The 22,655-nt window shown below is 47.8% G+C and overlaps 2 protein-coding genes across 2 annotated transcripts; one reads left to right on the top strand and one right to left on the bottom strand.

Moving 5' to 3' along the window:
* The first annotated feature begins 4,108 nt into the window (after positions 1–4,108).
* On the top strand, positions 4,109–13,206 carry LOC119441122 (uncharacterized). The gene is made up of 3 exons (XM_037705813.1): positions 4,109–4,185; positions 6,273–6,544; positions 13,012–13,206. Exons 1-3 carry the CDS (start codon positions 4,134–4,136, stop codon positions 13,126–13,128), a joined length of 441 nt encoding a protein of 146 aa, XP_037561741.1. The 5' UTR covers positions 4,109–4,133; the 3' UTR covers positions 13,129–13,206.
* Positions 13,207–17,026: 3,820 nt separating this feature from the next.
* LOC119440441 (solute carrier family 22 member 7) lies at positions 17,027–18,712 on the bottom strand. Its single transcript, XM_037705350.1, has one exon. It carries the CDS (start codon positions 18,710–18,712, stop codon positions 17,027–17,029), a length of 1,686 nt encoding a protein of 561 aa, XP_037561278.1.
* Between the last annotated feature and the right edge of the window lie 3,943 nt (positions 18,713–22,655).

Below are 22,655 nucleotides of genomic sequence, written 5' to 3'. Positions count from 1 at the left end.
TTCCTAGCTGCACCCCGCTCGCGTTGCACGTGGTGGCGTTTTTATTCAATTCAGGGGAAGTGTTGAACAGTGGTCGAACAAGGGAGGTCTTTGGAGCCACCGCTTCGACGTGTGTTCTTCCAGGAAACAACTGCCACTGCGGCTCAGTGGAAACACATGGCCATGAAATTGCTTTCCGTCGCAGAGTTTAAACAGCTTACTCTCGCCTACCTTCAATGGTAGAATAGAAAGTGAGTGCGAAGTCAGTGCGTAGGGTAGAAATATAGAAGTCGAAATATTAACAAAGAAGGGTGTTTAGTTGTATTAGCAAAGAATGAAAAGGAAGGGGGGGGGGGGGGGGGGCTAATTTTCCCAGTGAATCGGATGTAAGAAGAAATGTGGTTTTGGACAGTTAAAAAACTAGCAAAAAAAAAAGTTACCAGAAATTTAGTTGTAATAAATAGACGTGCGTCCGTACCGATTGCGCGTTCATTTGATATTTGCACTACTTTTGCTCGACCAATCGTGGCGGCTCAGTGGCTATGGCGTTTCTCTGCTGAGAACGAGGTCGAGGGTTCGATTCCCGGCTACGGCTTTCTGCATTCCGATGGAGGCGGAAAGCGTGGTTTGGGTGTGCAGTGAAGAACCGGTCAAAATTGTACCGGTGCTTTACACTACGAGGTCCCTCATAGGGCTTTTTACAGCTGGCCGTTAACGCCCCACACTTCAATTTAACCAAACACTTATCGCACTATTCTGCACTGTAACAACGGCATAGCTTTATGGATATTTATCATATGCAGAGATAGGACAGCGCAGTAAATTAGTGTGAATTGTCGGCTCATTTTTGTTGAAACATGACATTGTCGTAAAAAAAAAAAACGATGGGGTGTACAGTGTGACAATAATTAAATATCACCCTTCTGACACTGAAAGCGTGGTGCCGGGTAAGTTCAACAGACTGCGCATAACATTAATAAATACCCACTGTCTCTGCAGCCTCCTGACCAGTGCCAGATTAATAACCTATGGGACCAGGGGCTAAATTTGCCCGAGGGTTTCAACGATGACGATGATGATCACGGCGATCGGTTAAGATGCCAAATATTTATACTGTTACAGGCTTTGCCTGCAGTTTTCAAGCTTATTCTCAGGTGAGAGGTTACATGCCTATAACATGCTTACGGGTGCATCTTGCGTTTCCAGTTAAGGTTCGCAACCTTTCTGCTTTGAGGAAACGGGCTTCTTACTGCGAAGTGTAGTCACAAATCCATGAAATGCTCCATCTGCAGAGCAATTTAAAGTGACCATGCATAAGTAAAGAGTTTGCTGCTTTACAACGTCCAGTTCTCCTTTTCCTCATTGATGGCCGCGAACTGCTGGCCATCACTCAGGAAAAGGGGAACTGGATGTTGTGAAGCAGCAATTTACGTGGACACTTTAAACTGCCCCGCAGATGCGCCGTACAATCTAGACAATTATCAGAAAGCACATGCACTATAGGAGGGGAACCCCCGTCTCTTATATGGGAGGAGGCAAGAGGAAGGTTGCTTGCCTGCGTTGGTCGAGCAAGTAAAGAGAGCATCTGTACACGAAGGGCAGATCACTTCCTCGCACCCCTTATTCTTTGATTCTATGACGGCTACTAATAAATCATTAAACAAATTATTGGGGTAAAACACTTCCTGGACGACGCTTTACAACTTCTATTGTATAACCAAAGTATCCAGGGCCCCTTTGAATTTTCTGGCGGTGGGGGGGCATCATGGAATATTTTTCATGGGGTCCCCTAGCAGTAGGCCGGGGTCCGCGGCTGCAGCCCCTTTAGCCCATAGATTAATCCGACATTGCTTCCGACATCGAACGTGTCTCGCACTGACACCATGGGTTCCACCTTGACGCAATAAATAGCCACAGTTGCCCATGCTAGCCTTCATTTAAGCCACAATTTCAATTCTTTTATTAGCTGAACTAGAAAATTATATTTATGCTATAAGGAACGCTTAGGTGGACGATTACTGTATCAGAACACATTTTGCCTTAGATAAATTTAAAATGGCAGATAAAAGGGAGGCCGGTTTGAACCATGAAAATAATAAATCCATAGCCAGAGCCCCGAATCTGGCAGCCTTGATGTCATTAGGTAGCATACGAGTGTTTATTAGAAACGCGCTTGATGTATTATTTTCACGCGTTACGTGACGCCATTGGGCAAAAATAGATGTTCCACATCCGCCCGCCATGAGCCCTGAATGGCGCTAGATAACCCTTCCCAGGGCTAGGTCTAGTACGCATGAATACTCAAGATAGTGGACGGATCAATGGCCGTCCCCGTAGCACGATTGTTAGTACAACGCAAGCGTGATGCGGAGGTTGCGGGTTCGTCTCCCACAGGCGACAAGTTATCTTTTCGTCCACTTTCATTTTCAATTTTCCTCATTATCTTCTTCATAAATAAAGTACTTGCCAACACAGCTACTACCCCTGACAGAATTCACAAATGGCAGACGTTGGCTGACCAAAAGAAGGGCATTGATGCCTTTGCGCCCCCCCCCATTATGCACCTTCTGCCACTCCGTATGCGAAGCCAACTTGCAGCATCTCATTTTACACTGTCCCACGTTAACTATTTATCGAGCCGACAGCAACATCTTTCTGCATTGCCAGATTGAAGCTTTACAGAACGACATTCTCGAAAACCCCGATCACCTAGTAAAATTAGCCCACTTCGGCATTGCTAGCGGCCTGGCTCCCGCGATCTAGTGAGTGTCTACCTTAACTCGTATGTCCCTCCTTCCCCACCAGCGACCTTCGGTCCTCGATCCCTTTTCTTAATAAAAGAATTCATTCCACTCTTCATTTCAATTTTAACCACAGCTGCCTACTCCTATGCTTGCCTTGGCCTCATTGCCTGTTGGCTTTATATGGTCGTGATTAAAAAAAAAAATAAGCCCCTCTGTTTCCCTTCTTTTCGTTCAAACCGCTGTCGAAACGTTTTGCGTGTGCAGTCTTGCCAACGCAGAAAATTGTGTCAGCACAGCGGAGTTAAACGGAAAAGGACTACATGCCCAGCCTGTTTAATTTTTCTTTTGCTGCAGGTGGTGCCGGCGACTGGTGCCGCAGCGCCCCCTGGCCGTGCTGTGGTCTTCTATTGTGCCCACACACTAATGTACTTTGTGAGCACACGTGCAGTCGTCTGCAAAAGTTTATGGGACACGGGATTTGCGAAAAAAGTGTAATTCCCGCGAAACTTGGGCACATGCCTCGGGTTCAAACTACAGTATGATCCAGCAAACGTTAGAAGCGTCGTGACTTAAAGGAGCAGAAATTCTCATTTATCGTAGAACCTGTGTCCCATAGACTTTTGTAGCCTACTGTACGCATTCACTCACGTGCGCGCGGAAGTGCAGTGGGCTGCTCCTTTTTGTGGGCACTGCGCCGGGAACAAAGTAAACGCTGAAGTTATTAATGTTTCAAAATTCAGTTAACACGATAACATGAAAATATATATACACGCTTACTATTTGCATGTTTGATCAATCTCCTGCTGATTAAATTGAAGTAGGAAACAAACGGAAACTGCGAAGAGTAATTGATACAGCTCCATCACCTGAAACATCACTTGCGTGTTGTCGTTGTTTTAACAGAACCGTTTCCTTTTTTTTCCCCTTTTCTTCTTTTCTGTTTTCTTTCCTTTTTTTTTTTGATAAAGCAAGATTTCATGAAATCGCTCGCGTTAGTGGTGTCCAGCCTCATAAGCCAACGTGTGACTCAGGCTGACGTGATAGCGCCAGTTGCCAACATTACTAATAGTTATCAAACGAACGTTGTTGGAGTTGATGATGATGCGGCTGGGAATGTACCCTACGACCACGTGACCAGCAGCAGAGCGCCACTGACACGCAAACAACGGGCGACTGCTTTAACGCCTTGCACATCTGTTTCATTACTTATCGATGTTAGCTAAAGAAACAGTAAAGGAGGATGTGTGCGTCATGAAAAAAAGCCGGAATTCTTGATGAACGCAGTCGCGCTCTGCTGCGATGAGTCGCTGGAAAGGCCCGCGCAGATAAGCAGCGCTAATAAATACGCACACAACAGTCGGTCTTTACTCAGTTCTTCCATCGGGACAAGCGAAGCGACGTCGATCAACCATGAATCGTTTGGCATTGTGTGCAACTCTCCTTGTTCTCGGCATGGCTTCGAGTGAGTAGAGAAGTTCTTTGGCTGTTTTTGACCAGCACTTTGAAAATAAAATAGGATAATGATACAGGTAGACCCCGGTTTCAGTCCCAAGATTTGTGCCTTGACCATGGTCCTCAGCCGAAATACTGTCATTAGATTTGGATGTTATTGATGGTATATGTTGAAATGGAATGGTTCGTTTTGGGTACGTCATTTCATGCATCATCGCATTCATTTAGAGTGACATGCTGGATGAGCCGCCAGGTCAATGAAAGCTCTCCAATTCCCATTAAAATACCCTCCCTCTATTGCCCTTTCTCCCTCTGTCTCTTTAACACGGAGCCAAATCTGATTTATCAATTCCTTTAAGGAAAATCAATAAATAAACTAGTCACTCTCATTCGGTAATTACTGAACCACTTGTAATGAAGTCGCTTATTCCATTAAAGGAAAAGTTCGAAATTTGATTGACAGCATGAAGGCCGCAACAAATCGATTTAGCTTCTAGAACACCCAACGAAAGAAAGAAAAACCACAAAGATCAGACATTTCTTTTTTTTTTCTAAACCGAAACTTTATAATTTAGCAACTTCGTAACAAAAGGTTCAGTCCCGGTGGCTGCGGTCGCATTTCGATGATGGCGGAATGAAAGAAAGAAAAATATTTTAAAAATGCAGCACTTCCAACGAGTTGGAATCTACATGCAGCGAAGCTTTCTGTGAGCGTAAAGACTCGAAATATCTCTACTGGATGTCGACACAAAGTGACACGGAAGGCCTGCTTCAGGCATTGTAGAGAGGCTAATGCAATGCTGCTGCGGATGCCGCGGATGCTAGCGCTATCAGGTGGTGGTGATAGGAAACCAGCGGCGCGCGCGTCCTGCGCCGTGATTGGTTGGCCTGTTCGGTGAGAGAACAACCAGGCCGCAGCACCCACGGTCACGAAACCCGGTGAAGTTCGCAAATAAAAACTTGCTTAAAAATAAAGCAAAGGAAAGCAGTTCGTGCACTTAGATTTAGGTGCACGTTAAGAACCGCCGGTGGTCGAAATAATTACGGAGTCCCTCACTACGCCGTGCCATCAACATATTGTGGCTTTGGCACTCAAAACCACGTAATTAATTTTAATTTTTAATCGTAACAAAATTAAGCCAAGATGAATAATACCAAACGAACGTGTTCACAGCATGCATGCTACATCGAGCAGCCTTGGTAGCTGTCTGGCTATGGCGCTACGCTGCTGAGCTAGATGTCACGAATTCGATTGCCGGCGGCGGCTGCTGCGTTTATACGAGGATGAACTGAGAAAATGCTCGCGTACGCAGAATTAGGTGCGCATTAAATCATTTTACTCCAGAACCCTCCAATTACGACATACCTAATAGCCGCTATGTCGCTTGGAAGGTTAAACCCAATCAGTCAGTCAGTCAGTGAGTCATGGTACCTCGTCTATGAGCGAACACTGCACGCACGTAGCCAAGGTAACACTGCGTGCACATAGTGTTCACACAGTGAACATTCGCTTCCTATTTCTATTCGTTTTTATTCCTTGCCCCTTTGCAGGGTATGTAGCCAACCTCGGATGCTCGTCTGGTCTGTCTGAACCTTATGCCCTTCTTGCTCTCTCTTGATCACAATCATCATCATCAGCCTATATTTATGTCCCCTGCAGAACGAAGGCCTCTCCCTGAGATCTCGCAATTACCCCTGTCACTGCGCTAGCTGATTTCAACTTGCGCCTGCAAATTTCCTAACTTCACCACCTCACCTATTTTACTGCCGTCCTCGAATGCGCTTCCCTTCTCTTGGTATCCATTCTTTAACTCTAATGGCCCCCCGGTTATCCATCCTGCGCATTACATGGACTGCCCAGCTCCATTTTTTTTTCTCTCTTACTGTCAATTAAAATATCGGCTATCCCCGTTTGCTGTCTGGTCCCCACCGCTCTCTTAGTGTCTCTTAACGTTAGGCATTCTGAGGCGTACTCGGCTGCAATGCAGAGCGATCGTGTGCACCACCTCTGAAAATGTAGCACACACGTGCTGTTCGCGAAAGGTCTGTTCTTTTGACGAGCCCTTCCGTACGGCGCCTTTGCCACGCTTCGCGCAGTGAACGAGGCCATCCTCTGCCACGAGCCGCAGCCACAAGTAGGCGACTGGGTGCTTAACGAATACGACGGCAAGGAGTGCGTGTCGCTGGTAAAAGAGCTGTGCCCCGGCATGCACGACTACGACACGTCGTTTTGGCGCCGCGGCGAGAAGGTCAAGAGCAATTGTCGCACCATCCCAAGGTTGACCCCCATTGCTACCTTTCTGGCAAGTGACAACACGTACGAAGGCCATGCAGCCATCTTCGATACCTGCGACAGCGACGGCCTCTGGGTAAGTGGAGAATCCCTAGCGCGCAGCAGTTTCCGGCACAACGTATAGGAAGGGCCCGTAAACCCTTCATGCACGACTGTTGGCTGAAGGCAAACACGTGAGAAAAAAAATTATTGCGATAGCAGTTACGTGGGAGCTCGAGGCACGTTTGCATCGTCGCCGTTGGCGTCGCCGTGATGTCACGCTATCGACGCGCATGCGCGTTCCGCGCCCAGGGAGTTCGACTCGCAGTGCCTTTCTGTGCAAAAGCGACGAAGCCAAGTGGACGGGCCGTCCTGCTCCACTAGATGAGGACACTGACAGAGCCTGGGCCTCGTTCTTGCTTCCGCTGCTGGCGTGAGCGCTACGCGCACACATATGAGCGTTCCTGCTGAACAAGTGTGTGCATATATGGTGCATGCCACAGCATGGTGCATACACCGTAAATTAATGAATTAAATCTAATCCTTTCTTTGGGCGCTGGCTAATGCCGACGGTATTCCTTCGGTCTCACCTCGTTAATTTGAGGTGTATTAAGGTAGGAACCTTAATACATGGGAACACCTATTAAGGAACCCCGGATGAAGCGCTCAGAGTGTTTATTATGGAAACCCGGGTGAAGCGCCCAGGGTGTTGCAGCTGGGCAGTGAAAGGGGGTTGTTGAGCGAAATAATGGCAAAGAATTATTCGCCAAAGAAGCGAAAAGCCTTTCGCTCAGCATACCAGTTGGCTTCTTTGATTATCCGTTTCTGACAGCCCCGCACTGCCCGAGGTAGTGCTTTCAGCCAATGAGCGTTGCGTGTGCAGCTTCTCGGACAGTCCGGGACGGTCAGAGACGGATAATCGAAGAATCCCAGCGACACCATGCGCTGACAACTGATATATATATATATATATATATATATATATATATATATTGTGACGGGGCGTCAAATAGACGAAAAAGGGATAGTATTTATCTACAGGGATTGTTGGCAGAGCTGGCCAAGATGGCTGAACACGCGCAGCGTTTTTCGGCGATCGTCGTCTTCTTCCTTAATGCAAGGAGGCGGCCCGTAACATCTAACCGCCCCGGCGGGCTGAGCACCGTCTCGGCGCAGACTAATTACACGAGGAGGTGACGGAAAAGTACGGCTTCAGTCGGGATACGTGCACGACGTCACGAGATGGCAGGGTAGATGGTGAAGAACTGTTCAGTGGGGCGATTTCATAATTCACGTCACTAAGTTGCCGTGAAACCTTGTAAGGTCCGGTGTAACGCGATAAAAGCTTTTCGGAGAGACCGACACGACGAGAAGGAGTCCAGAGAAGCACAAGAGATCCCGGCGAAAAGCAGAGGTGTCGGTGGCTGCGGTCGTAGCGGTCCTTTTGGCATAATTGTGAGTCGGATAGTCGCTCATGAGCTATCTGACGTGCCATATGGGCTCGCGCGGCAGCATCGCGGGCATACTCCGTGGTATGTTGTAGAACAGCAGGTAGGAGCGTGTCAAAAGGCAATGCAGGGTGGTGGCCATACAGGAGGTAAAACGGCGAAAAACCGGCGGTGTCGTGACGGGAGGAGTTGTACGCGAACGTGACGTATGGCAAAGCGCTGTCCCAGTCCCGATGATCGTCAGACACGTACATCGACAGCATATCGGTTAAGGTGCGGTTCAGCCTTTCGGTGAGCCCGTTGGTCTGCGGGTGGTACGCAGTAGTGAGCTTGTGCTCCACAGAACAGGAACGAAGGAGGTCATCGACAACTTTCGACAAGAAGTAGCGGCCTCGGTCTGTGAGCAGTTGCCGAGGAGCACCATGACGAACGATGACGTCATGAAGGAGGAAATCGGCGATGTCAGTGGCGCAACTAGTCGGCAAAGCTCGCGTGATGGCAAAACGCGTAGCGTAGTCGGTCGCAACTGCGATCCACTTGTTCCCTGAAGCAGACGAAGGAAATGGGCCGAGGAGGTCGAGACCGACGCGGTAGAATGGCTCCTGAGAACAAGTGGATCGCAGTTGCGACCGACTACGCTACGTGTTTTGCCATCACAATATATATATATATATATATATATATATATATATATTGTAGGACTGTGCCCTTACGAAAGCTTAATGGCTTAGGGTGCTTTAGGAACTGAAGTTAAAATGACATATACATTATAGGCGTCTCCGGTCCCTGAGAGGTACATAAGATGCTTCGCACATACACTCGCGTATAGCGCTCGTTGTAATTGCTGCAGAAATACTTCGCCACCGGCACCAACTGCTCTAGTGGATAGTGCGAGAATAGCATAACTGTGTTCTTTAATTTTCTCACGAAAGGTCCTTTAAGATAACACACGTTTTACTGAGACTCTGCTCTTCGCCTACTCCCTTACTGTTTCTGGTTCGTCCTCATCTCTCTCTCCTTTCAAGTTTCCTCCTTCCACGGTGCTTCTTTCAAAAATTGCGGATATTCTATACTTGTATGCATGTAACTACGCGGCTACGTATGCAATGTGCACAGCCGCGTGGCTATGCATACACTGCGCATAAACTGTGCATGCACATGCACATACACATATGGCTACAGGTATTTATATACATGCTCAAAGTGTACATTTCTTGCGTTTAATGTGCACATTTATTTCTTATAATGTTAATTTAGACATTCATCTGGCGAAAACTGCTTTTTTTTGGAAGTGTTCTTTTCTTGAATAAAAAAGATTGCACGTTCCTGATTTTCTTTCTGTTAACATGAAATAAACACGTAAATATGCGCTTTCGATGTGGTGCTGAAGTGGGAGTCGTTGTTTTGGACATTTCGAAAAGAAATAAAAACAATTAGTCATTAGCTACAGAACAAACTTCACGCTGAAGCAAGCCATGAGGATGAAATTGTGATTGGTTGTTGCCAAGAATGTAACAGATGCCACGTGATTTATTGACGTGTAAACGTCAAGGAGCGGCGACAAATGTCAGGCGAACGTCAAGAAGCGGCGGGGCGACCAGCAGCAAAATACCGGGCAAGCGCAAGCTCGGGGCGCGTGGTTGCACCCAACACTGTGGCTTGCTTGCTGACTGCTTCGTCGTCGTCTTGTCTTCTTCATTACACAGATTACAACTAATAAGCGTCATTTGTTACGTACGAGTCTGCTTCTAATGCGACTAGAAGCGCTGAAAGATGTTACTTGCCCGTACTCATGGCTTTCTAAAGGAAAAAAAAAAAGCTGGATCACTCACAAAGTATGGACGACGTGCACCTGAAAGTTTGAAGTATGCAGGTTAATTATGCGCTTTTGAAAATAATTACTGAATACTCTTCTCCCAAATTTTTAAGTGTTATATGAGGCAAGTAGATGCTTTCTCCCGGTCTTCCTCGCTGAACTATGCTAGGTTCGTTTTTCTTTTTTAATATATTTCGTTGAAATAAGAGGTATGTTGTGACTGATGGACAAGAAATTTTTATTATATGTACGCTATTTATAGCCTTTGTAGAAAGTTACTTATTCAAGCGTTCCAGAGTGTCATACCACCGTTATTCGCAAAGGTTCCAGGAGTCTTAAAACAACGCACAATACACTAACTTCTAATTCAGTAAATTTAGGGGACATGCTTTAATGTGTGGTGAAAGTTCCACGGTTCTGGCTTATTTGGAAGCGTTGCGAATAGTTACTGAACTCCATTTCCCCCCTATTTTCGTGCGCAATACCAGGTTTGTACTTGGTTTCTGTGGTGTCCTTGGTGAACTATGCAAGGCACCGTGTTGATATTCCGTGAAAATAAGAGGCACGTTGTGTGTAATGTGTAGGCAAAGTTTGAAGCGTGTGGTTATATTGTGCTTTTTGCAATAAATTCCGTACGCAAGTTCTCCTGAGCGTTATTAGTGTATTTCGCGAGCGGCGAAAGTTAACCCCGCTGCCCAAATGTAAATACTAATGCCACCAATACCAAATTTGGCGAACAAGGGCCGAACACAATGGTGAATTTGTGGGCAAAGGTAAATGCGTTGAATTAAATACAGTAGTTATAAATTATTTAGCCCCAGGTGATTGAAAGCGTTACATGGTCATTTTGCGCTTTGTTTCCCAGCGTCTATACATAGGGAACTCTGTGATACACAAGCTTTATACTTAACAAAAATAAGGGACACCTTACGGGTAATTAAGTGAAATTCACTGTCGTTAGGTGAATTATGTCATGTGCAATAAATTACGTATTCAAGATATCTAGAGCGCACACGTACGACTGAGTTTTTACGAACGGCGCAAGGCTTGGCACCCAGCCCTGGCATAACTACAACCACCACCAAGATGAAACTTGGCATAAATTGGTGAATTACAATCGCAAATTTGTGTGCAAAGGTGAATGCGTGTGAATCCATTAGAACCATCGCAATAAAAAAAAATCTAAGGAAGTGTTTGAAAGTGTGTCCCGGAAGTGTATCAATTATCCGAGAGAACTGTGCGTTACACCAATTTTATATTTTGTAGAAGTAGAGGCCATCTTAATTGAAATGTCTTGAGAATTGTTAATGCTTCTCTCCTAATTAGAAGCGTTACAAATAATTATAGAACACTCGTTTCTTTGTATTTTCGTGCCTTAATCATACGAGGTTCGTAGTACGTTTCCCCGGTGAACTAAACAAGGCAGCTTGTTTATATTGGTTTAAATTTAGCAGCATGTTATGGGTAATATGTGGGCAAAGATCGAAATGCGGGGACGAATTATGGGCTTAGCACTAAATTACGTATGCAAGTGACTCGGAACTTTATAAGTATGTTGTACGAACAAGCGCAAAACTTACGACGCTGCCGTGGGTGTATCATGGGCGCAACCGAGATAAAATTTAGCGAAAAAGGAACGATCGGCAAGAGGGGGGGGGGGGGAGGGGGGGGGGAGGCGGGGGGACTGGACATGGCCAATGTTCTCGTGAAATAAATGTATGTGTATGGATTACTGCCGTTGTAAAAATGTCTTTACAAAAACTCGAACGCGTTACATACAAGCAAGGTTTCAAACGGGCCAGTCAAATATTATCAACGTTTTAAAGCATGTGATTTAATTACAGGCAACTGAAATTTTTATTGCAACTGCTCGAAAGAAACAGCTTGGTAGAAGCTGACTGGTGATTTTGCAAGGTCACACATATCTGATGCCATTTCTTTGATAAAGATTTGGAATGCTTCTGTGTATAAAGGTATTATAAGGTAGCAACCATAGCGCTGTCATTATCTTATCTTCGCTGTCAGGAGAATGCTGCTGTCACGGTTAGTTAGTTCATAGCTGAATGAATCGCTAAAGTCTACTTTCTTTCTTTTTTTTTGCCAATTATTTATGCATGTATGTAATCTATAGGACAAAATTTCAAAGCGAGAAATGAACTGTAAAGGCCTGTAAAAATATATTTTCTTCAACACTGACGCTTTCTTCGCACCGGCGTAAGAAAGGAAGGGATGGAAATAAGAGGTGAAAGGCAGAGAGGCTAACCAGGTTAAGTGTCCAGTTGGCTACTCTGCACAAGGGGATGGGGTAATGACAGAAAAGACACGAAAACAAGAGAAGATTTAAAAAATTAATAAAAAAAGAACGCATCACTTCGCACATTATATAGTTTTTTCAATAAGTACTGTTTTTTTTAAAAAGCATACTAACGCTTTTAAAGCAGTTCGTGCCGACGTCGGCTGGGACCAGGGACCAAGAATTATGGCTTCCGTAAGGGGACGGCTGTCAATCTTGTCGAGCGTGGTGCTGAGGACTTTCCTTTGTGCACTAAAATTTTGATAGTGAACAAAGGTGTCATTAAATCAGTCTATTACAGCGAGAGTGTTAGGCTAGCAAAGAAGGTGCAAACCAACCTTCCTCGCACAGGAAACTGTCAGCAAATGCTGAAATATAAACAATGTTACGAGCTTGTCCTTCGTAGTTATTCTAAGTAGCTTCGAAGGTATCCACGCTTCTGTGGGCAAACGGAGACCGTGTTTGAGCTATATGTGACTGATGCAAAACATTGAGCCTGTTTATTCTGCAGATATCTACGGCGATTGCCGAAAGCTAACCCCGACTGCTTACGGTTTCACACTGTACACCTTCCGAGTGCCCGTCTACACTGTCAAAGCGGTAACTTAAGTTTTTGCATGTAATCCACATAACCATTCACACAGAGCGGGGTTGCCTTGGAGTAGAACCAATTCGAAATAAAGCACGTGAGTAAATGTGTATAACATCACAGGTGCGTTGCACCAGCAAATAAACAGCGACTTTGACACGCAGGTGACGCTTTATAAAGGGAGCTCCAAGAATCGTCTGCTAATCAACGATCGTGCTTTTCTTTCCCTGTGCTCGCCCGCCAAAGACAATCCTCGCTGACTGCGTAAGCAGGACGACGAAGCAAACACTAATGCAGAGTTATCATTGAGGAACAAACAATAAACAGCATAGAACTAAGAAAAAAATTCAGTCGTGTCTATCCAACTTCTAGAATATTTGTGAGCCTCTATTTTGACTTCATGTATATGTCTCCGCAGGTGTATGACCAGTGGAACGAGACCGGTAAATATTTGAAGAGGCGCAAGGTTCCCTACGGATACCGCGTCCCTTCATACAATGGCGACAACTTCTACGTAATTGAGCTGCAACGTTGAACGAGCTCCAATTTCGCCTCCTTACAGCCGGAAGCAGTGGTGCTTGAGCGTCGCTTCATATTTGAATGAATAAAATCCCATACCTGATTACAGCGATGTGACTATGTCTAATTTCGCGTGAGTATCGTAAGATATAGTGATGCACCCTGACAGCACGCAGACAACGCGTTGAGTTCTAAATCACATAAGGAATAGGGATCATAACGCTTCAGTGGGGCGTACAAGAAAGCGCTATTGTCCTTATATCTTCATCTAACCAACTAGCCCAATAGTCGGTACTACTCCATCACATAAGAAAGCTGCTTCCGTTGGAACATCGTCTCAGCACCAACTCAGCCGGACACAAGGACCTGGTTCCAGAGCAGAGTCCGCCCTCATCTACCGCTTACGAAACCAGCTTTCCCGTGCAACATCCTTGTCTGACGAGTATGACGTATACGATAAATGGGATCACTCGCACGCAAAAGCTCCTGTGAAGGAAAACCGTTTGGGTAGCTATACTAGCTGGCATAGATCTCACCGTCGAGGACTCGCGAACAAGGCCTGCTATAGGCTATGGTTTGAATCAGGTCAAGAATTCAGTAAAGAGGAAGGCTGTTTAATTAAAACTGGAAGTGTTTACCTTACAGTGTTTGCCACTTCAGATCGGAACAATGATAAAAGAAATGATACCCACAGTTACAATACGTCACACACGTCACAGATACAACATCGCAACACACAATAAACGAAACTGTCTCTGAGAAAGTTTGAAAGCGCCATCGTAGGACGTACGCGGAGGCGGCACATAACCAATGGTCGAAGTACATGTTGTACCTCAAGGCTTGATTCCTGGAGAATACGTTCAGTGCGGACCCTGTGACTTCTCTTTGGAGTGTGAAAAGATATCGATAGCCATAGCAACTGATCAAAGTTGGCTATGTCCTCTCCTATATTGTGCACGCAGGGCATCATGTCGATCCTATTCGTCTTGTTATTTGCAAGAAGTATTTTGTGTTGGCAACGTTCACACGAATACGATGCGGGCGTGCAGATCACGCATGTCAAAGAAACTCGGTATGCGACATTGTGTCTTAATTGCTAATAGGTGGGCAGTGCGACTCACGGTTGATCTAGATGACACGCTGCCAGCGTCAATTAAAGAAAAGTAGAACCCCTATTCTACCGGGAATAGGGGTGCACGCGGGGAGATGTTGGTTAGTTTTTTTTTTTTTTTTTGAGCATTTGAGACACGTTAAAGAAACATGGTTCTTGGTGAATGAAAAGCGGTTGTTTATTGTTGAGGTTGCAGGATTACGTTGTCGCTTGGGTTGGTGGAGCTGTTTCATACACAGTGCCAAAGCGCTGACATTATGGCAATTTAGTCACCGCACAGTGGGGACAGGATTGCTGTAAGCAGTGAGAAACGTTTTGTCAGTAATGGATGTTACAATTTACATGTGAGTATGATTGCTTTATGGTCACTATGGTAAACTGTGAGAGGTTTGGCCATGGTAAGTTTACACAGGTGAGTGAGTGAGTGAGTGAGTGAGTGAGTGAGTGAGTGAGTGAGTGAGTGAGTGAGTGAGTGAGTGAGTGAGTGAGTGAGTGAGTGAGTGAGTGAGTGAGTGAGTGAGTGAAAGAACTTTATTGGAGGTTCGGCGAGGACGTGAACTCGTCGCGCACCCGGCTAGTCCTACGTCGCGACCGGCAGGTCTAGCCCACTGACCCGGTCGCGGGCACGCCGTACAGCCAGGATTTGCTTGTCTAGAGCGGGGCTACGCAGAAGCGAGTCCCATTCCTCGTTGCTGAACTTTGGGTATCTCGACCCGCACTCCCAGAGCATGTATGCTAGAGTGGAGGTCTGCCCGCAGGACGGGCAGGCGTCGTCGCGATATACGCCGGGGTAAATTTTGTGTAGAACGGTCAGACACGGATATGTGCCGGTCTGTAAAAGTCTAAGAGAAACGGCTTGCGCCCTATTCAACTTTAGGTGAGAGGGTGGAAAGACCCTTCTAGACATGTAGAAGAATATCGTAACTTCGTTGTGAGTAGCGGGAGCGTCCCTGTGGTCGTAGGGGGGAGGGGAGTCGGCGCTCCTTACAGAGGAAGCGCGGTTGGTGAGGTCGCGCGGAGCCTCCTGAGCAGACTCATTGAGGTTCGGAGGAGCAACCTCGACCGACCCTACGTGATCGGGAAGCCAGTAAATCGAATTATGCGTGAGGGTATACGGACTCGAGATGCTAAGAAGACGAGCAGCTTGCTCGGCGATGCGATCCTTCTGAAAAGCCCTAACTGCTGTTTTGGAATCGCTATAAATCTCGGACTCACGACCGTCTAGCAGGGTGAGGGCGATGGCGGCTTGCTCGGTGACTTCGGGGTCTGAAGTGCGAATCGAAGAATGTTAAATCAATGCACGCGCGATTTCATCATTTCTAAACCCATTGTGTAAGGTTTGTGCAGCTGTGGAGCCTCCATGCGAGACATCTTCGTTTGCCGAGCATGCACTGGAAAGCGTGCACGTGTTACGGGCGCACGCCTTGCGCTACGCCTACTTCTTCATGCATATAAAACCCCACTTTAAAGGGCGCGTACGATGAACCGACAGTGGCTGAATCGGTTAGCGTGGTGGTCTCGCAACCCGGAGTCGGTGGTTGGAATCCGCAGCCCGGCGAGCAATTTCTATTTTCGTGCGGCTTGGGTTTTTTTGTACGCCAACACCAACACCAACACCGACGCCGACACGAGTGAAGCAATACAAGCTTCGCTTGAAAAGGACACAGTAGCTGAATTGCTGCTCCTAGAGCAAATTATGGTTATTTGCTCTGAAGTGTTGCTGCGCTCATTGCAATAAGCATACGCATTCAGAACACCATTGCTTTAATAAAATATGTTTCTATAGCGTTTGGCTCTTTGCTCACATTGACAATCGTCGTCGACGGATTCTGCCCACTTGTTTTTCTATCAATAAGCAGCTCTGACGACTTCGTGTTCTAGAGTACACATGGCAGTTGAACGCGGTGCCACTTCCGCCAGAAAGCTGCGTCATCGCGTAATCACGTAATCGCGCTATGTGATGCACGTGCACACTGGACAGCGCACCCCCCCCCCCCCCCCCCCTCCTGACTGTGTCGTTTATTTGCTCTATACATCAAAATAGTTCTCTACGTCCTTCGTTTCCAGAAGACTCCTGTTGCAGATAGAGATAATTTATTTTAAGGAAGACAGAGAGGTCGGCCTGAGCTAGCATGCTCTATCCTGCCACTCTGCACAGGGGGAGGGGGGAACGGGTAATCTGACAAACTTATTGAGCCATCGTTGTAGTACTTGTTTTCGCGCCGTCGTTGTAGTTGTCATCGAAACAGTTACTGTTACAGTTTTGGGTGGCACGCAAGGCTTTTCCTTGAGTGGCCATTTACAAGGAATAAGTTGCTTCAGTAAAAGCGACTGGAAAACGAATCCACGGGAAAATAAAGCAGTGTGGATGCACAAATACTTGCATATCGAATTGAAACAGTAGGTCGGAAAATTCGGTGATTTTTTTTTTAAACGTAAGCGAATGCAATTTATTTTAGTGCCAGTAACGCTCGCGGTATATTTTTGCGCAAGGGTTCTTCATTGCGAAAACTTTGTAAGACGTTGAACAGCGGGACGAAAGTGCGCCATGTTTGCGAATATTCACAAACAACGATATAAAACCATATACTGAACACTTGCTTCTCTGAATAAACGAGAAAAAAATTAGATGCCATTCAGAAATTCGAAGGTCTTTTAAGAAAGGGTTGATAAACGTCAGAACAGCCACTGCCCTATTGCAGGTACCATTCGTCAGCGGCATGTGGTCTCGCGTAGTGTTCGCAGTCGATGACAGATATAAAGAGAGCCGCTGCATGTTTGCGTGGCTCGAGAGCTGTTCGCGTCATTTTCTGGTCTTGAAGCGGCGGCTGCGGTTTGAGATCGACTTGCTCCCGCCCTCGGAACTGGCCTTCGACTTCCTTCGCTGATTGAGCTGCGTTTCGAGCGTGGCCTTCATGTGCTCGATGCTCTGCTTGGTCTGACCAGACATTTCCCGGGACGACATCTTGGTGCACTCAATAGTTGTGGCGGGCGGCAAGATGCGTAGCGTCAGCAAGGACGCGAAAAGCAGGAGGCCTGCAGCAGCCGGTGCCAGGTACTCGTGGCCGGTGTTCTTGACAAGCGCAAAGGATAGCGCACATCCGACACCGAGGCGACCGCAAGCGATGGCCCAACCAACGGCAGTTGCACGCATCGCCGTTGGAAACAGTTCCAAGACGTAGACGAAGCAGACGACGGAACCGGAATAGTACAGCGCTATGTCCGCCTGCAACAGTGCCTCCGTGGTGACTTCCCATTCGGCGAAGACGGTCAAACAAAGAAAGCACTGCACAGCACACAGCGCCGCAAAAAGCACGGTGATCACTGTGAGCATGGCGAACCTTCGGATGAGCAGGTGCGCCAACGCGTACACCGTCGAGTTGAATGTGAACGCGATGTACGGTATCCACGGTGTGTACAGCTGCCCTTTGGCAAAGGTGATGCCGTACAGTGCGAACGAGTTGGAAAAGAAGCAGCCGCACATGACGAAGGCGCGCCGTCGGATGGAGAACATGTTTAGCAGTTCCTCGGCGAACGTGGACCTTCGGCGATCAGACCTCCTCGCCACGACCGCCTTAAGCGCACCAACCAGGCATGCGGCGTTCGTCGTGGGAAAGTGGTTCTTTTCTGCTGCAGCCATTATGACGCGCTCTGCTTTGTCATACATCCCGTTAGCGACTAGCCAGCGAGGAGACTCGCTGACCGTCAGGAAAGCTGGCAGCAGAAACAAGGCTGGAAGAATGAAAATACACAGCTTTCGTTCCCACCGCAGGTTCCAAGGCACCAGGAAGAAGTACCACGAATCGGCGGCCAATAGACCTAGCGTGACGCTTACAGCTATGTGCAGTGGCCTGTTGTCGTGAGTCGTAACCTCGAAGAGGGAGATGGCAGAGGTGGTCATGGACAAGATGGCGCTTCCTGAGCTGAAGAACTTGAGTACCGCGTGCGTTACGTAGTCGCGGCACATACACATCGCAGCTGTTGAGACCGAGAGCACCGCAACCGCTGCCAGGAGCACGGGCACACGTCCAACATTGTCTGCTATATGGCCGGCCGCCAAGGCGAGCACAGCGGGTCCAGCGTTTTGAATAGCGTACATGATGACGATGAGTGCCTTGTTTCGGCAGACCATGTTCCACTCACTCACAGCCGTCCTCTTCGCCAATTCTTCGTCGTACTCCCATTCTTGACAGGGCACGGTCTGCGTGTCGTTAGGGTCGTTCGGATCCTCGTAGACGAGACACCGTCCGATCTCTCCACCGGCTTCGTGAGCGGCGCTCGCGTACTTGGCGGCGGCTGCCGAGTCATTGGCGTACTGCTGCTTGCATCTGTATTTCACTCCATTTGAGATCAACGGGAAAGCCAAGGCGTGGGTGTTCGCCAAGAAAGCGCCGAGTGCACAGAGCACCATCAGCCGCCTTTGGAATGCACCGTGTCCGAAGGCGTCGTCACAGTCAAAATATTCACTGGTAAACAGGTCCTTCAACATGGGCTGGGCTGACGCGAGAAGGTTTAAACAGTGTATGATAGCCTTCAACGATGGCTTTTCTTTCGGCGCTTTGGAACCACCGAAGAACACTGATAGAACGGTACGAGTCTCTGACGCCGCCGATGATGATGATGATGATGATGATGATGATGATGATGATGATGATGATGATGATGATGATGATGATGATGATGATGCCCTCAGCACATGGCTCGTACCCACTTCAGGGATTGGCCAAGAATTGGGCACCTGAACTTTTAGATATGGATTTGGAAATTACAGTTACTATGCAATTTAGTAATCAGAACAGACAGATTAATTTTCCTAAACTGCATAATTTTTAACATAAATGTCATGCATTAAAACTGAATTATCTCTCAGAGAATTGTAAAAGTAGGGACACTCGTGTTGCTTCTTCTTCGATGTAATGCCCCATCGGGGTCTTTAAGGGAAAATAAATTATGATGATGACGATGATGATGCAGCCGCTGTCGATTCACAAATTTTGGGGAATGGACAGACTCCAAATGATGATGATGATGTTTCTCTTTTCTGGCGCGTACCCATTAAGGGGGATATGCCAAGGACCGCTCTTCATCGTCCTCTCTACTTCTGTTTAGAGCATTGGCGTACCGATTAGTGTTACAGACATCAAATTGAGCGTTACATCATAGTCATGTACACACAGTCGTTATAAGAAAGTTTGCCCACGACTAATGTATGCAATGGCTCTTAGTCATACCTTGGGAGGAAACAAGAGTGGAACGCGATAGCATTCAAAGATCCTTGACTGTTTCTCACACTTCCCGGCAACTGCAGCTAATGTAACCGTGATATTTACCGCGAATCGCTGGTGGTCAACGCTATGCACGAAGGCGCACATTCTGGTAGAAACGCGGCCTCTTTATGGGCCGGCCCTCTTTTATTGTTTGCACCTTTAATATTTCAGCTTGAGAAGATTTCGCATAAAAGGCGTGCGGTGTCGGTGTTTTGTTTCATGACAATTGTTTGTGGGAAAAACTACATCGCTCTCATCTGGACTCCAGCACATCAAGGACTACCAGGCAATGGAATGGCTCATGCCGCTGCTCTAGGATTCACGGACCGAGTGGACGGAAATGTGGGCCTTACCCCAGAACCCAATGACTCCCAACAACAGACCAATAAAGACGCACTCATCACATTCCATGAAATTTGCACACATTACAAACACCAACGGCTAACGTATCCACCTCTCTCTGTGTCGAGCACGCGCCATGCAGAGAGAAATATTGTGGCGCCAACTACAAACTCGCACTTTTCTTACCCCACGCACTTTGCACTTATTCTTTCCCGACACATACCCGACACCCAAGTGTCGCTTCTGCCCTGTCCAGACAGCAAATCTCTCCCATATAATGTGGAAATGCCCCATCAAATATCCCCCCCCCCCCCCCCGCAACCTCAAACCATTAATTAGTAGCGAGGAGCTGTGGGAGACTGCCCTGCGCAGCTCCGATCCCACCCTACAGGACCGAGTCCTGAGGTTGGCTGAGGAGGTAGCGGAAGCCTACCACGATTAGTAGGCGGACGTCTGGCAGCAGAAGGTGCTAACACTGGGGCACACAGGCCTCCCTCTCTCCCCCCCGGCCCCTCCCCTTTCTTAAAAAGGGAAATAAAAGTTCATTCATTCATTGTGGGTTGTCACTCTCAAAATTCCGAGGAATAACGTTGTAAAGAATGCAAGACAAAGTGTGAGCAACTTTAGTGGTAAAATATATTTGAAGAGCCTGCGTAGGTGGGGATGACTTTCTCGACCGCGGGCGCCAATGTCCATGCCGACGTCGGATTTTCTGCGACACGGGGCCCTAAACGCTATCGCGTTAAAGCCATCGGGAGCACCGACCATTCTGACGGTTCCTCCTCCGAAACGGCATAGTTCAGTGTAGAGCACTGCACGGGCTCGGGCTTACCCGAAAGCCCGGGCCCACCCCGGCCCTTGGGACGGGTCGGGCTGGTAGGGCAGTTTTTTCACGGGCTCGGGCACGGCATAAGCTTTTGACCAGGGCCCGCGGGCCGGGCTCGGGTATTTCGACGCGGGCTCGGGCTGGGCTCGGACTTTCTGGTGGTGTGCACGTAACGTGCAGCGAGTTATCCTCACGCGTCTCGACTCTGAAAGACCTCTTGCCCCGGCGCAGCTGGAAGCTAGCAGTGCTACTCCTGTGTACGTCCCTTTTCTTCGTGCCTCGTATTTTGCGCTGTTTGAATAGAATGCAAAAGTCCAGAAAGATCGAAGTCTCCTCAAACCAAAGTATGCCATTGTATTCCTTACCTAAATCAATGTAATTAATGTTTTCAGCTCGATGTAAGCGCGTTCATCACTTTGATTCTTCAAAGGCGAATTGGTAAAGCGATGACTGGTAAGGTAAGATAATTCGTCACGCGGCTGAAATATGGCACTGCGTCCGTCCATGATTACACGCATGTTCTCAACTGGCCGCCTAGCAGCAGCGCATTACGCTGCACCATGGAGGAACGAGAAGCTTTCTTTCTCCATTTGCTCCATCCATGCGTTGCGCTCACGAACGGTCGTGGCGGCGCTTCGGCTATAGTGTACTAGCTAGCTAGAATACGGTTGAGTGGGGCAAGCGTCTGGGGCGGCGCATGCTTTGCAGTGAGGCGCCCGACGTGGAAAAAATACTGTGGCGGCGTGGCGATAGAAGTCATGTTCATCTTTGTGGGGTTTTACATGCCAAAACCAGTTCTGATTATGAGGCACGCCGTAGTGGAGGGCTCCGGATTAATTTTGACCACCTGGGGCTCTTTAACGTGCACTACAACGCAAGCACGCGGGCGTTTTTGCAACTCGCACCAAAATAAATATTAATAAATAAAAAACTCACAGGCCTGCGCGGCACACGCAGCATAGTCACAGCATAAGCTGGTGTAGCAGCTCAAGAGCAGCTCCAATTTGGGCACCACGCACAACAGGGTCTTCGCGGCAGTCTGTTCGCCTCGTTTTGACGAGGCGATCTGAACTGTCCGCCCGGCGTCGATGGTGAGCTGCGGCTTGTAATGCTCTCTCCACAGCAGTCTGCTAAGCCCGATCAAGCCTTACAACCACAGCTTACATGTCGGGCGCGCCGCGTTTGCAGGCACCTTAACTAGATGGCGCCACCATACTGGTGGAGGCTCGGCAGCTCGGAAGTGCTTGATTGCGCGCCTCGTCTGAATCGCATATCGTCGTCTGCGCCTGCGGACGCTGCGTTTGCAGGCATCTTACCTAGATGGCACCACCATACTGGCGGAGGCTCGAGTCGTCTCGCACTGCGTTTGCCTTAGGGTATTTTCCGCGTTCCGATAGCAAGCGCTTGCGTGGCCCAGTGTTAGAGTATCCGGCTCCCACGCAGCGGGCGCGGGTTCGATCCCGGTGGGAATCGGGTACTTTTTTCGAGTTTCCGGCGATAGCGGTTACGCGGCGGACGCCGGCAGTGGCATAATCGCGACCTGAAACGGCTATTGGAATGAGCCCATAACAGCTTACGCTGTAAAACGAATATCTGCACCACCTAATCTTCTGCATCTACATGAACACTAGCTGCTATATTAACGAAAATACTTCTCCAGACATAGGTGACACTGTGCGTGCTGCGAGAGAGTTCAGATAACCAGAATAAACTTGTGGAGGAGGAGTTTCATCCAGCTCATACGCATAAACGAAATCCTTAGATTGCACGGTTATGAAAGGCTGCAACGATGACGTCTACTTACCTTCACAGACAAGGCCTCGGCGTTTCAACAGAAACATGCGCATTAGTCGCCTTCCCGCAACGTTTTTCGAGCACTGTAACCTCCTGTAGAACTTCTCTTCCATCAGACTTCACACCTGCAGCAAGACCACCTTGTCCTTTGTGGTGTCTCCTCAGGCCCTCCGCGTGCGAGTGCGATTTCACCGTGTCCTTCC

The sequence above is a fragment of the Dermacentor silvarum genome, chromosome 2 (genome assembly GCF_013339745.2).
Source record: "Dermacentor silvarum isolate Dsil-2018 chromosome 2, BIME_Dsil_1.4, whole genome shotgun sequence".
Lineage (NCBI taxonomy): Eukaryota > Metazoa > Arthropoda > Arachnida > Ixodida > Ixodidae > Dermacentor > Dermacentor silvarum.
Note: the sequence above shows the minus strand (reverse complement) of the source record. Positions and strands in the feature narration are given on the sequence as shown.